Source organism: Pyrus communis, chromosome 10 (genome assembly GCF_963583255.1).
Source record: "Pyrus communis chromosome 10, drPyrComm1.1, whole genome shotgun sequence".
In the NCBI taxonomy this organism is placed as follows: domain Eukaryota; kingdom Viridiplantae; phylum Streptophyta; class Magnoliopsida; order Rosales; family Rosaceae; genus Pyrus; species Pyrus communis.
Window position 1 is genome coordinate 5,866,934 of NC_084812.1, and position 13,784 is coordinate 5,880,717.

The window sequence follows — 13,784 nt, forward strand, 5'->3', positions numbered from 1 at the left end:
CGCTGTCTTTTTCTAATTCGTCCGACGCCTCGTACTAATTGTTTCTTGACAGGATTATACGTGGATAGACATGAAGAAAACTTTACTTTTTAAATCCAATCACTTTGACGAGAATTATTAAAATTGATAAATTTTCTTTTAATAATTTATTTTCCACCTCCAAATTAGCTACAATATCTTCATGTATTCCTCCAACATGGGTTTAAATAATGGTTTATCATTTCTAATGCAATTTTGTGTGCCAAACGACACTGAGTGACGCTTAATCTTGCTTTGGAATTTCACTACCCTAACGTGAACTTATCTTTAGAGCGATGGTACGTAACCTTTGAACTTCCCCTTTCTTATATATCCACGTGCCACACACGTGTCTGAAAAAGATCATTTGGGCCTAATGAGGATGTAAGATATGAGTGCTGAGCTAGTTAATTGGTGGTTATGATTGATTGGAGCGTTAGGTGAAGGTGGTTTGGTAGATATCTTGTTAAATGATTAAGCTGATAGGGTTTGGGAAGTTTTTGAGCAATTGGGTCAAGTGTGGAATTTTGGAAACTTGCAAGTCATAGCTAGCTAGCTCATACTGTGATTCAATGCTCCCATCTTGTTTTTACAAATTTAGATGTAAGAGGTCATTTTCCTTTTTATATAAATAATAGTATGACAAATCACACGCATACAAGGGTGTATCTTTGCTCACTATTATATTTATCATCGTTAAATGAATTTAAATTATGAGATTTGTGTCTATTCACTACACAAATCTTTAAATTTAAACTCAACTAATGATAATAAATAAGGTAATGAGCATCACCCTCACTTACGAGTGGAGAGCAAAAATATTTTTCGCATACAAAAGCACAAGTCTTCATTTGTTGTAGCTTTTGTTAAATTTTTTTTCTTTTGTGGAAATTCAGGGTGAGATGGAAGGAAAATGATCCTCGCTTGTTAAATTTTAAAATGATTTATGACTGCATAATGTACGATGAACGATCATAATTACAGGATTCTTAGGATCCTTTTCCAAGACGGAAGACGTTTGAGGCACAGAAGTTTCAGAGAATGAAAGGGAGCAGATATCTGATGGTGATTCGGAGCTGTTCTACTGTACTAGTGTACTAGTATTAGTATAGTTGGCCAAATCTTTCATATCTACTTTCAGGTGTGGCCTCTCTGTTTGGAGGAAATGCGTCCAATGCATGCTATAAAAAATCAATAATTGCACTTCATGAAATGCTGGCGATTGTACTTATAACAACACTTTAGAAACGCTATAAAAAAACCATGACACTTCAAAAACGCTAATGTTTATGTCTACAATAGCATTTATAAAATGCTATAATAGTATAGTTTTCAATAGCGTTTCGAAAATGCTATGGAAAATCCCTAATCTATTACAACGTGGAATGTCATAGCACTATCTAAAACACTATTATATCCTATTTTAGCGTTTTTGACATGCGATAAATGACAGTTTGTGTTGTTATGGTTTGTGCCACTTAATATTTTAGTCTAATGATGTTGTATACGAACATCGTAGAGGAGGAGTTTGTTTCATTGTATAAACACAGTACCTAACATGTCAACAGCCAAATAATTTCTGTTGATGTCAAATGCGACAGAGCCAGAAAGCCCAAAACACACATGAAATAAGGGCCGAGAAGTAATTCAGAAAAGAGTTTTGGAGTGGATTAGGCGATTTAAGCCCTGGTCCTTAAGCCCTGTCAAGTATCCATATTCCAACCCATACATATATATATATATATATATGTGATTTTTGACGAAATACTACTTTAAGTACCACATCTTCAAAATTTTAGCAAACTTTAGTAAAAGGGAAGGAATTCAAACATAAGACCTGAGATACAAAAGTATCATTTTCCACCTTTTTTTTAAGAGAAGTACAACATTCATTGATGATATGAAATGCTTCGTACAAAGAGGCTTTGAAACTTTATTTGGGCCTTGAAAAAATATTCCAAAAGATTTAATCCGGATAAAGGAAAAAGAGTGTCCACACCACAATTGCAAATCTTATCTTCCTCTAAAAGGGGGTCTACAATGATAAATGGAGGCTCCTCAAACCACACAAAATTTTGTGACGCGGATAAACCAAAGCGCGACTGCCTATGTGCCACTGCATTCGCTGCTCTACTGACCTGGTTGCTGGAACCCAAAACCAACAAGAGAGCAACAAATCTCTAGTTTCTTTGCAATTCCATAATTTTTATCAAAATCAACAAAACTTACAAATGAGCAACAACTTATCTGTGACATGGAACTTGGTGGTCTGTGTCTTCTATTTTTTGTTATGTTGCTCAATAATTAATTTCTGGAAGTGAACATAACTATCTTCTAGTTTTAAGTTATGATTACAATATTGCTCTGAAGGTAATCTTATTTTATGAAGATCATAACTATCACAATTATTGAACGTACATCTCTTCCTGTTACATGTTTTGTTTAATTTTTCATGAGAGCTTATCACATTTTTATGTTTTTTCAATCTACATTGGATTACAATTATTTAAGAGAACAAATACTTTTTCAGCTATGAGATCTTTTGCATTGTTTTGTTCAGCAAAAAGGGTGCAGAAGCTTGGCCTATGATGAAATCGTCTTTAGGAGACCACGGCATAGCGTGTGAATTGAGTGTGGTATATTGTGATCAATTGTTTATTTCGAGTTATGCATATAGTTTGATGCACATGTGAACTTGTTGTGTTTCACTTATGGGTTAGTCTGATCGTTCCATGAAAGTCTCAACAACCATGAAGAATGAAGACGAAGAACAGAGATCTTATTGTCAAGGCAGGCATCTTCTTGAACTGCGAGGAAGAACTAACGTTCCACCTTCACTTGTAAACTAATTATCTATTTTTCATGGGAATTGTTGAACTAACTTTTAAATTTGAGCTTGTTCTTATTGGACTTGCAACATTTTGATTTCCGGCAATGGAAATTATGAACAGCCGCAGGCAACATATCTTCATGAAGATTGGGCATCAAGAAGGTGGGCTGTGCTCAAGGTTTGGTGTAGGCTGCCATGGGGGTTTCTGGTCATATAGGGCCTGTTTGGTGGGATATGATGTGACTAATTAAAATAGACTTTAGTTCAATTTCTTATTTATTGTGTCAAAATGTGAGATGGACATAACTAGACATATTATGAATCCATAATAGAGTGAGTTATCTAACCTATCCTTCTGGGTTACAAGTCCTGTTTTACAAGTCTCTGTCAACCAATCATATCCCTAAGACTCAATCCCATCTAACCCACCCAATGTGCCCATAGGTTTAGAGGTTGCACCGCGTGGGAGGGGAGGTTGGTTAGGAGGAGCCACGTGGAGGGGTCAAATAGGGTCAAGGGTGCAGGCTTCAAGAATCCGGTTGAGCGTTTGGGTTCATGGATTCTTCTAGAATGAAATGTCTGAAGATGATCAGACTAGAGATTCCAGGGTGAAATCCAATCGCATAGTGGGAGATTCAGTCGGGCTTGGGGTGATCGGGAAGGGGAATTAGGGGAAAGGGAAGTGGGAGAGGAGCCTATATATGGTAATTTTATTTTATTTTGGCTTTTTAGCCAAAATGGTTCATGAGATTTGCATAACTCCTCACTTTGGTTCCTGAGATTATCCATCATTAATCATTTTGTTCATCTCATGAAAAATCTCCATTAAAAAAAATAAAATGACAAAAATACCCTCAAAATTTTGGCAAATCATTTTGGCCAATTGTTTGTTAAATTGAGGGTATTTTGTCATTTTGATCCTTATTTAACATAATTTTTAATAGAATGATTAAAATGATTGATGATGGACAATCCCATAGATTACTTCTATTGTTTTCAAATCTTAGGGATCAAAGTGAGGAGTTATGCAAATCTCAGAGATCATTTTGACTAAAAAAAACCTTTTATTTTTTATTTTTGGATTGGATGTGTTCTTATTGTAAGTTGTAGTATTTCATTTTATTGTTTAATTTAGTTTAAATATTTTTTTTAAATATTAAAAAAATTAAGAGGTGATACAATTTTGACAGAATGTTGATGGCGGTTGTAAATTAGCACCAAAGCTAAAGTGTATAGTGGGTAATTGTTAAATTTTTTTTTTTTGGTGGCAAATGCACAAACCTTTGAAAATTCAGGTGGTATTTGTGTAAATTTTCCATAAAACAACATTCTGAAAATAAAAATAACTTGAAATAGTTTCTAGTTTTTTTTTTCTTTTCTCTTCTATAGCAAAATCATTGCACCACTCTTATCCATCTCTTCTTTCAATCATGTCTTCGCAAGCACAAAAAAAAAAAAAACTAAAAAAAACCTAAAACTAAAAACCAAATAATTATCCAATGATTAGTAACCGTTTTCTATATGTATAGCTGTTTGCAAGACGAGTACGTAAGACGGCTGGTGAGATTCAAAGCCGCACCTCAAGGTGAATAAAGCGATCTAAATCATTTTGTTTGAGTTACTTATTACTAGAGTCAAGTGATATTCTTCTTTACTTGTAAGTAAAAGATCTTAAGTTTGATTATCACCAAATGCGAATTTGAACCACATTATTGCTAGTTCATTATGAGGCTCAGCTTACTCCTTACCTTTTAATGTGGATAATATCGTTTGTTAAATAAAAAAATCATTTTGTTTGATTGTTTTTAATAGCTTCATATATGTGTGTTCTTTTTATTCTCTATGCTAATTGTTTCTCAAATTTTTTCACTATAATCTCAGTAGGGAATTAGTGACGTGACATGCACAAGTGCTTAATTATTTCTGTGTAAGTGTTGTCATTTTGGCTGTTAGGGTTTTACAATATTTTTTCCCCGTCTTATTTCCCACTGGTGGGTGGTATGTAAACGATGATTGGCACACATGCACTACTCTTGTGGGGGAAGCTGGAGGTCCATCTGATGATTTAGAGATTCGCCGGCGAGGACTTTGGTGGAAGCCTACATTGTCCGTAGTGTCAAGCATACTTGCGTGCTAGAAAAAGAAGAAGAAGAAGAAGAAGCTGCATCGCTTGCGAATAGTCTCAAAGGGAAAACATGATATTGAGAATAAAGTTCCAAAGTTTCAAAGGGAGCAAAAAGAAGACTAGTCAGAGTCTTGAAACTGAAAGAGGAGATTTTCTGCTTTATATTGCTGAGTTGGATGTATTTTAGCCTACCTGTAGGCTTCTTTGATGATATAGAAGGAGGTTTATGTACCAAAATCTCCATCTAAATTTGAAAGTAAAATTTTAGACGTAAATAAGAAGTAAAAAAATCAGATGGAATGAATGGGTCTTTAGAATTGAAAAAAAAAAAAAAAAAAAAAACTATTGATATGTTGACAGCATAAAAACCTGTTTGGAAAATTCATCAGGCAACTCCAATGGGTCTTTAAAATTGAAAAAACTATATTCTAACTATTCTAGATTTTCGTTCTAGATGAGAAAATTTGGAGACCGATCGATTTGAGACTCCAGAGGTTCAAGTTTTAAAGAAACTTATTTTTCATTAATTTGTCAAGTAAAAGATAAAGGAAATGTACGTTATTAGTTCAGTTGCACATGACAATATGTTCGCCTTAATTCAATTGCGCATGGTAGTATGTTCGCAGTCTTATAAGAGTAGTTTATAAACATATATTGTCTCGTCAAAATACCGCATGTTGGAGAATGATTAGTGACTAGAAGTGTGCTTAATAAGTGTAAACCTTCGTTTAGTTTCATGTATAACAAAATAAAAACGATAAATGCCATGAAAAATAAATGTTGGTTACAACGAACCGAAAAAGGAGCTTTGCTGACTTTTTCTAGATCAAGCCACGTTGATGGCTCTGTTTGACTTCCATAAGTCGGATTTTGATTTCAATGTTATGTTCTTCTACGTAACTCTTAACACACCAGCGAAATTAATCATCAAGAATTAATATTCAATTCTTCTGCTTCCTCTTAAGTGGCAAACAAGACTTTTGGATCAATTCCGGAATTAACGTGGGCTTGCATTCACACAGTACTCAAAATGCCGAAGCTTAGGAAATCGGATTCCTTCGGGATTCAAATGAATTGAGCTCAAGAATCAAATAATCTGGATCATTGAAATTTGATCCAACGGTTAAAAGTATTATAACTTTTAGAGGAATCTCCTATTTGTAGCCGTTTGATTAAATTTCAATGACTTGGATCATTTGATTCTTAAGTTCAATTTCTTTGGATCCGGAAGGATCCGGTTCGCAGCTTGGTAGTCTGACAAAAAACAATAGTGCATGCATCAGGGCTTATCAGTGATGATGGGAGAGTACTGCATGCAGACTCCCCTCCTTCCTCAGTTCTGTGAATCTAATCATTTCATGTCCTTTTTAGTTGAAAGTGCAGATGGCATTTTGTCACGTCTTAAGGAAAAGGAATATCTTTTTTGAATTACATTTTGGAGTATGTACTGCTTTGAGATTCCAAGTCATAATCATCTGTTTTATCAACATGAATTTGAGGAGTGCAAACGAAGTTAAAGTTGCAAATGCCATTTTGCCCCATTCTAAAGAAAAGCACTAACTATTTTGAACTACATTTTGGAGATTGTATTCAAGACTCCACATAAATCATCATGCACTCGTTTGTTATACTAACATTAAGTTAAAAAGTGCAGAATAATTTTTTTAGCACCACCAACAATTTCTATACATACAATTACATATGTATCATATATTTGGAAGCACATCAGTATATAACTTTGAGCTGGACGTGAGTTTGAAATAGATATGTAATTTAAATGTAGTTGACATCATTATATTGTTTTGTGCGAAAAATATCTTGAATAGAAGGATGCATGGATAGCAACGGGGAGACAGGCAGGTGGTACTATTAGTGGGGATGGATATATAAACACGTGAGGGCCGGCCCTAACAATTTGGGGACCTCAGGCGAATTTTCAAAGTGGCGTTATAAACTCTGATTTCTGACCCTTTGTACATCGATATGTATAAAAAAAATTTGCTAAATACATGAAAAAATCTATTTGTACATCAAATATCATTATAAATTAATATCATAAAAGAATATATATATATATATATATATATATAATACAAACATTACTTAAATATTATACTTTTCACGTTTTTAAATGCATATATACTAATTAAGCACAAAGTTTATAATATTAATTTATATATATATATATATATATATAAAAAAAAAAATTGAAAGCCCCTTCGCAGTGGGGCCCATGGCGGCTGCCTGCTCCGGCTACTGAATGGATAGCAAAGAAGCAAAATAAGGGAGAAAAGCAAAAGGAGATATGAGTAGGTGGTACTGTTATCCGGTATATACACACTCCACAAGTTCCAAGTCCAGTAGTCCAGGGCAGCTGGGGATAGCTAGATCGATATGTGGCCAAAGTGCCGCAGTCCTTTTGGAAATTAAGGTGGATATATGATGTGAAGTGACTTTGAAATTGGAATGGTAATTAGATAGATGCATGGCTAGTTCTAGATAAATAATGCATTTGAAAAGTCGGGTCAGAACTGCATATATCGAATAGTACAGCAGATATATATATATATATATATATATATATATATATGTTTCCTTTTTCTGGCTTCCTAAATGTGTATTTAGTGTGGAAAGCCACCTCCTAAATGTGCATGGTAATTTTCCTTCCTGCTATGACTAATTGACTCCTTATAGGCACAAACCCTAATAGGCTGATAGCTAAGGAACTCAACAAGAAAACTCTAAGACTTGTCCAACAAGAAAACCCATAAAATAACAATATACCCTAACATAATAAATTAATAATAAACCAAACAACTACCTAATTAAGATAGATATTTGCGATTAAGATAGTAGTTTATAGGTTTAATAATAATCTTGTTAATGGTAAATAACATAGTAATACTCTATTGTCAGACAACTTGACGTATCAAATCGTCACAATTCTAAAATTACACTAGTTAAACTTCTTAATCCAGAACAAAAAGCTATAATATGTACATAATAAGAATATGATAGTTATTTTACTTAGATGAAACTCACTAAGAAAAAAAAAATTACCATGCACAAATTATTTTAGTGTATACTTACGTATATAATAAGTATAAAATTACAAATATGTTATGTGGACTATGTGCAAATTTTAATTCAAATTCTTGTTGTAGAAAATTATATATATATATATATATATATATATATATATATTAGTGTATACTCACATTTATAAATGTATACAACAAACGAAGATCAGGGGCCCTTTGAAATTGAGGCCTCTGTGCGAGTGCACCACTTGCTCTCTTCAGGCCAATCCTGATTGATGCTACGTATAAATGTGAACTAACTGATGTATATATAATTCATCCAAGAACATGCATGGCAAGTCTTACTATAGACTTCTGTTCAAGTATATATGCATCACGTATTTGCATGAAATCAACTGAATATTTTGAAATATCGACTCAAATTCTCAATATAAATTAAACCGCATGAATCATGGCTAAAAAATTAGCACTTAAATATACCAACGTATCGAGTCAAAGGTAGCTTTGAAATTGCATTAGCAATTTCATCACATTGTTTGAAGTTTGAACAGAAATTGTCAACCAAATACTCCACGTGTCTATCTGACTAGCCAATTGGATTGCTATTTTTTAATACATTTCCAGTTTGCTTGTGGCTCAACTTTAGCGTGATAAAGAAGGGTCAGACATAGACCCCCACTTAACCTAGATTAATTTCCACTTCGTTTATGGCTTAACTTTGCAAAATATATAGAAAATACATTCTCATACGTACAAAATATTGAAATTAAGCTAGAAATGCACAAATGTTAAAATCAATGTTTTTGTATGAAACCATTGCATCAACAAACAGCGCATGTGTATCTTGGTTGTTGGTTAAAGGATTCCTTCAATTGTTTTCGAGAGAGACGCGTTATCTTTAATTTATTTTCTAATTCTGTATCTTCTCTTTGAAGTAGATTTCAGTCTACAAGTGACCTCATTTTCTGTAAGTTTCTTGTTCAATTCTTGGATGTTTCCTTTTACACACTATTTCATTAATCATATTGTTTCGTGGATTACGTTGCATCAAATTTTTTGGTGGATCATTAATCAAATTGTTTTGTGGAGTGTTGCATCAAATTTTTTGGTGGATAATTAATTAAACTATTTAATGTAGGTTTATATATATATGCCTTGCATGAACATATGTATAACAAAATATATGAATTAAATCGTAGCTTTCTATATATATGACATGCATGTCAATTAATGATATTATTCGAGCTCTAAATATATCATCACATAGGTCCCCTGAAATGTAGTTGTAAACATGATCAACTTAGCCGCGTGGATGTTGCCACTCCCAGTTTTGAATCTTTCTATGTAATTCCTTAGCCCAATATAGGCACAATTGGTTCAAATTCTTTTAGAAGCGAATGCATATATAAAAATAAGTTGACATCTTTAGTATTTTTTTTTTTAATAATATACGGTATGATTAATTGATATGATTCTTATTATACACTCATATTTTTCAATAATATACAGTATGATCAAGAAACAATCGCACCATCACATCAAGAAACTTTTATGTACCTGGAACACTTGTCACATTTTTATGTGTTATAAAATAAGTGAATGATAATTAAGTTGCCTGTGGTCCAATATTTGGACAAGGTATTGGTTTGTATCCATGCATACCTGGTTCGAAAAACATTCATCTCCTAAATTATTGTAATAGTTTCGAACCCTCATCTCACTTTAATAATAATAATTTTTTTTCTTTTAAAAAAGATAAGGTTGATAATGTCCTGCTTTCAAAGTTTATTAATGAAAAAAATAATACATGTGTTACAATTTGTGTGTAACTATAATCTCATGTGACGATGTTCTAGCTAAACCTACACGGAAAAATCTCTCGCACCATGTCATACACTCACTATTTTCTTCTTCATTTTTATAATTTCAATTTGCACGAAATAATTAGGATATTATAAATATTTGAATGCTCAAAGGTATTCAACATAATTACTATATAATTTGATCAACAAATGTAAATAAAACATGAAGCGGTGGAAGGTTCCCCCTCCTTGACGAACCAATTTCGCATAACTAGCTGAAGAAATGGTCGTAAACCACGATCGAAATTCAACCCTAGCATGCCCTTTAGACTTGAAATTCAATTTCACGCGATTCCATCATATATGACGACCCTCTCATGAAGCCCCGCCCCGGACCTCCACTATAAATACCCCTGCTCTCACGTTGTTTTAGCAACCAAGCAAATCGACAGTCTACAAATATATCCACCCTCATTTCCAAAACCATCTCAATTTCCAATCGGCTCGCCAAATCCTTCATTACTCTTTATCGTTAACAACAAAATTATGGCTCCAATAGTCTCAAAACTTGGCATCATTGGTGCCGGTGTAAGTGGCATAGCAGCAGCCAAACAACTAGCCCATTACAACCCCATTATTCTCGAGGCCTCTGACTCCATTGGAGGGGTTTGGAGGCATTGTTCTTACAATTCCACAAAACTTCAGTCCCATCGATGTGACTATGAGTTCTCTGACTTCCCTTGGCCTGACAGGGACAACACTGATTATCCTTCTTACCTTGAGATATTGGACTACTTGAAATCTTATGCTGAGCACTTTGATGTGCTTAAGTTTGTCAGGTTCAATTCCAAGGTGGTCGAAGTCCGGTTCGTTGGTGACCGGGAAACTACTGATTTTGGTGTCAAACCTGTGGAGTTTCAGAGTCTCTCGCCGGCCGGCGGTCAGCCTGTTTGGGAAGTTGCCGTCCAGACCAATGATTCAGAGACCATTCAGGTTTAATTATTTATTTCATATCCAAATGGTATTTTCGGACAGTTTCATGCATGCTTAGGGTTTGCAGATGACTACTTACTACAGTATCATTGTGGAAATGGAACTCGGATTAATTACTAGAGTCTTACTAAGAAGTATATAGAGATGCAAATATGTTACAAAAAGTACTTTTATACGTAACCGAATTATTGGTAATAAATAAAACTATTTGAACACACAAAATTAACACACTTATGAACACTTTCTAATAGAGGTGAATTTTACCATTTTATGTAAATCAAACTGTATTAGAGAATGTGTTAGCAATTGAGATGATACCTTTTCCGTAGCTTAAATGTCAATCCTACTAGTTATTATCTTGGAAATGATAAAATAATGTTCTGATTTGTTTTTGTTTGTTCGAATTAATTCAGTGGTATGCCTTCGAGTTCATTGTGGTTTGTATCGGAAAATATGGTGATACACCCAAACTTCCAGAGTTTCCACTCAACAAAGGGCCTGAAGTATTTCAAGGTCAGGCTCTTCATGCTCTTGATTACTGCAAACTGGACAAGGACGCTGCTTCTGAATTGCTAAAGGATAAGGAGGTCGTTGTGGTTGGCTACAAAAAATCAGCCATTGATTTAGCTGTCGAGTGTGCTGAAGCAAACCAAGGTAAAAATTTGGTCCTAAAAATTCCTATATATGATGAAATCTTAGGTTAAAAAATGATAGAAAAATAGGTCTACGTTTTCACGTTACGGGGTTGTAATTTGCATGGTTACACACAGCAAGCAAAGAAAGAATTCAATGGAAAATACGAATTGCGTGGTCAGGGTGTCAAAAGAACTGACCAATATTATGATGGTTTGGACTTCTTTGACTGCACATGTTTTTCAACGATATGATTCCAAATCACATGGACTGAATTACGTCCACATCATTAGATTTGACTTCATCAATGTTAATTACTAATTAATTATTTGCTAATTTCGCATTCTCTATGTCACTCATTCAATTATCTATGTGTAAAAGATTTGAAATTTTGCAATACATAAGACCAACTCCAATGGTGGGCTAAAAGCCAAATTACCCCCCAAAATTTCCCCCCAAACCCACTCCAACCCAAGGGGAAATTTTGGGCTAAATGCTAAATACTAAACCAATGCCAAATTCCCCCCAAAATTTAGCCCAGAAATTGAAGTGGACTCCGCCTAATATTTATCTGAATTTAAATTTTTTAAGATTAAAATGTTCATAAAATTAATTTACGATAGTCTACATATTTATTTATTTTTTAAAATTTAATTTAACGAAAAAAATAGCTTAAGTTCATTCTTTAATAATCCTGAGCTAAAATTTTAGGCTAAAATGGTTGGAGCAGAAAAACTGTTTCTGAGTTAAAAGCTAAATTTTCCGGGCTAAAAAATTTAGTTTTTAGCCCAACCATTGGAGATGGTCTAAAGGAGCGTGTGAATATGTAAAATAGTTCCATACATAAAAATAAAAAATAAAAATAAAAAAACCCTTGCAAAAACATAAAAATACTATTTTTTACCAATTGTTTGTGGGATTAAAACCTCGATTTCTTACCTTTTAGGTGTCTTGATTATATTGACCCGAACTAATTTTGTTATTCTTTTTATGGATGTATTGCAGGACCAGAAGGCAAACCATGCACCATGGTGGTAAGGACTTTACATTGGATTGTTCCCCATTACTGGATTTGGGGCTTGCCGTTTTTCTTGTTCTACTCAACAAGGTCTTCACAGTTTCTCCATCAAAGACCAAACCAAAGTTTCCTGAGAACCCTCCTTTGCTCTCTAATTATGTCTCCAATGGTAAATTAAAAATCAGTTAGCAAGAAAAGAAAATATTAAACTAATATATGAGAAGTGATTTCTGCACACTTTTTTTGTCTCCTGCCACATCTTGTTTACTTCTGGCTTTTGGATTGAGTAAATCCAAAAAGAATCGTGCAATAAGACTCAACAGGGTGTACAGAAGAAAGAAAATAAAACAAATGCAGAAATCAGTTCCTTAACATATATGAGATCAATGCTAAAAGTTTTGGTTGTTATTTACAGAGGCATGCAGTTTCAAAATTTGTTGAATCATATTTGCTGTGGAAGATGCCTTTGGAGAAGTATGGACTAAAACCGGATCATCCATTTGAGGAAGACTATGCATCCTGCCAGATGGCTATCATGCCGGAAAATTTCTTCTCCGAGGCGGATAAGGGAAAAATTGTGTTCAAAAGATCAACATCAAAATGGTGGTTTTCTGCTGATGGAATTGAATTTGATGACAATACTAAGATAAAAGCTGATGTTGTGGTCCTTGCAACTGGTTATGATGGTAAGAAAAAACTCAAATCCATCTTACCAGAGCCTTTTCGCAGCTTGTTGGAATGTCCTTCTGGTATCATACCCTTATACAGGTAAACCTAGTTTTCGGTTTGAGATTTCAAAAATTTACACGTGTTAGAATTTTAAAATTGGAGAGTAAATTTTTTGAATGCATGTTTCTCCTCAGGGGAACAATTCATCCTTTGATCCCAAACATGGCTTTCGTGGGTTATCTCGAGAGTGTTTCAAATCTTCACTCTTCCGAATTGCGTAGCATATGGCTGGCCAGGCTGCTGGATGATAAATTTAAGCTTCCAAGTGTGCAGAAAATGCTTGAGCAAACAAGTAAAGAAGTGGAAATCTCAAAGAAAACAACCAGGTTCTACAGGAGGCATTGCATTTCTACATTTAGCATCAACCACAGCGACGAAATTTGCGAGGAGATGGGATGGACATCTTGGAGGAAGAATACTTGGTTGGCAGAAGCATTTAGCCCCTATGGAAGTCAAGACTATCTGAACAAACATTGAACCTAGGGTTTGCAATACCTATTAAATTTATAATTGACAGTTAGTTTACATAAGTATACTAAGAATAAAGAAAACCTGGCTGCTTACTGAAACAGTAACGAATTATTGTGCCATGTAT

General features: G+C 34.1%; 1 protein-coding gene across 1 annotated transcript; it reads left to right on the forward strand.

The window, feature by feature from the left end:
* The first annotated feature begins 10,362 nt into the window (after nucleotides 1-10,362).
* LOC137746603 (probable flavin-containing monooxygenase 1) lies at nucleotides 10,363-13,666 on the forward strand. The gene is made up of 5 exons (XM_068486615.1): nucleotides 10,363-10,809; nucleotides 11,223-11,463; nucleotides 12,448-12,629; nucleotides 12,876-13,228; nucleotides 13,324-13,666. Exons 1-5 carry the CDS (start codon nucleotides 10,363-10,365, stop codon nucleotides 13,664-13,666), a joined length of 1,566 nt encoding a protein of 521 aa, XP_068342716.1.
* The last annotated feature ends 118 nt before the right edge of the window (nucleotides 13,667-13,784 follow it).

Coding starts and splice junctions, on each gene's coding strand:
- LOC137746603 (XM_068486615.1), top strand. CDS start 10,363: ATGGCTCCAATAGTCTCAAAACTTGGCATCATTGGTGCCGGTGTAAGT. Junction 12,630..12,875: donor CTCTAATTATGTCTCCAATG/GTAAATTAAAAA, acceptor TGTTATTTACAG/AGGCATGCAGTTTCAAAATT. Junction 13,229..13,323: donor GGTATCATACCCTTATACAG/GTAAACCTAGTT, acceptor GTTTCTCCTCAG/GGGAACAATTCATCCTTTGA.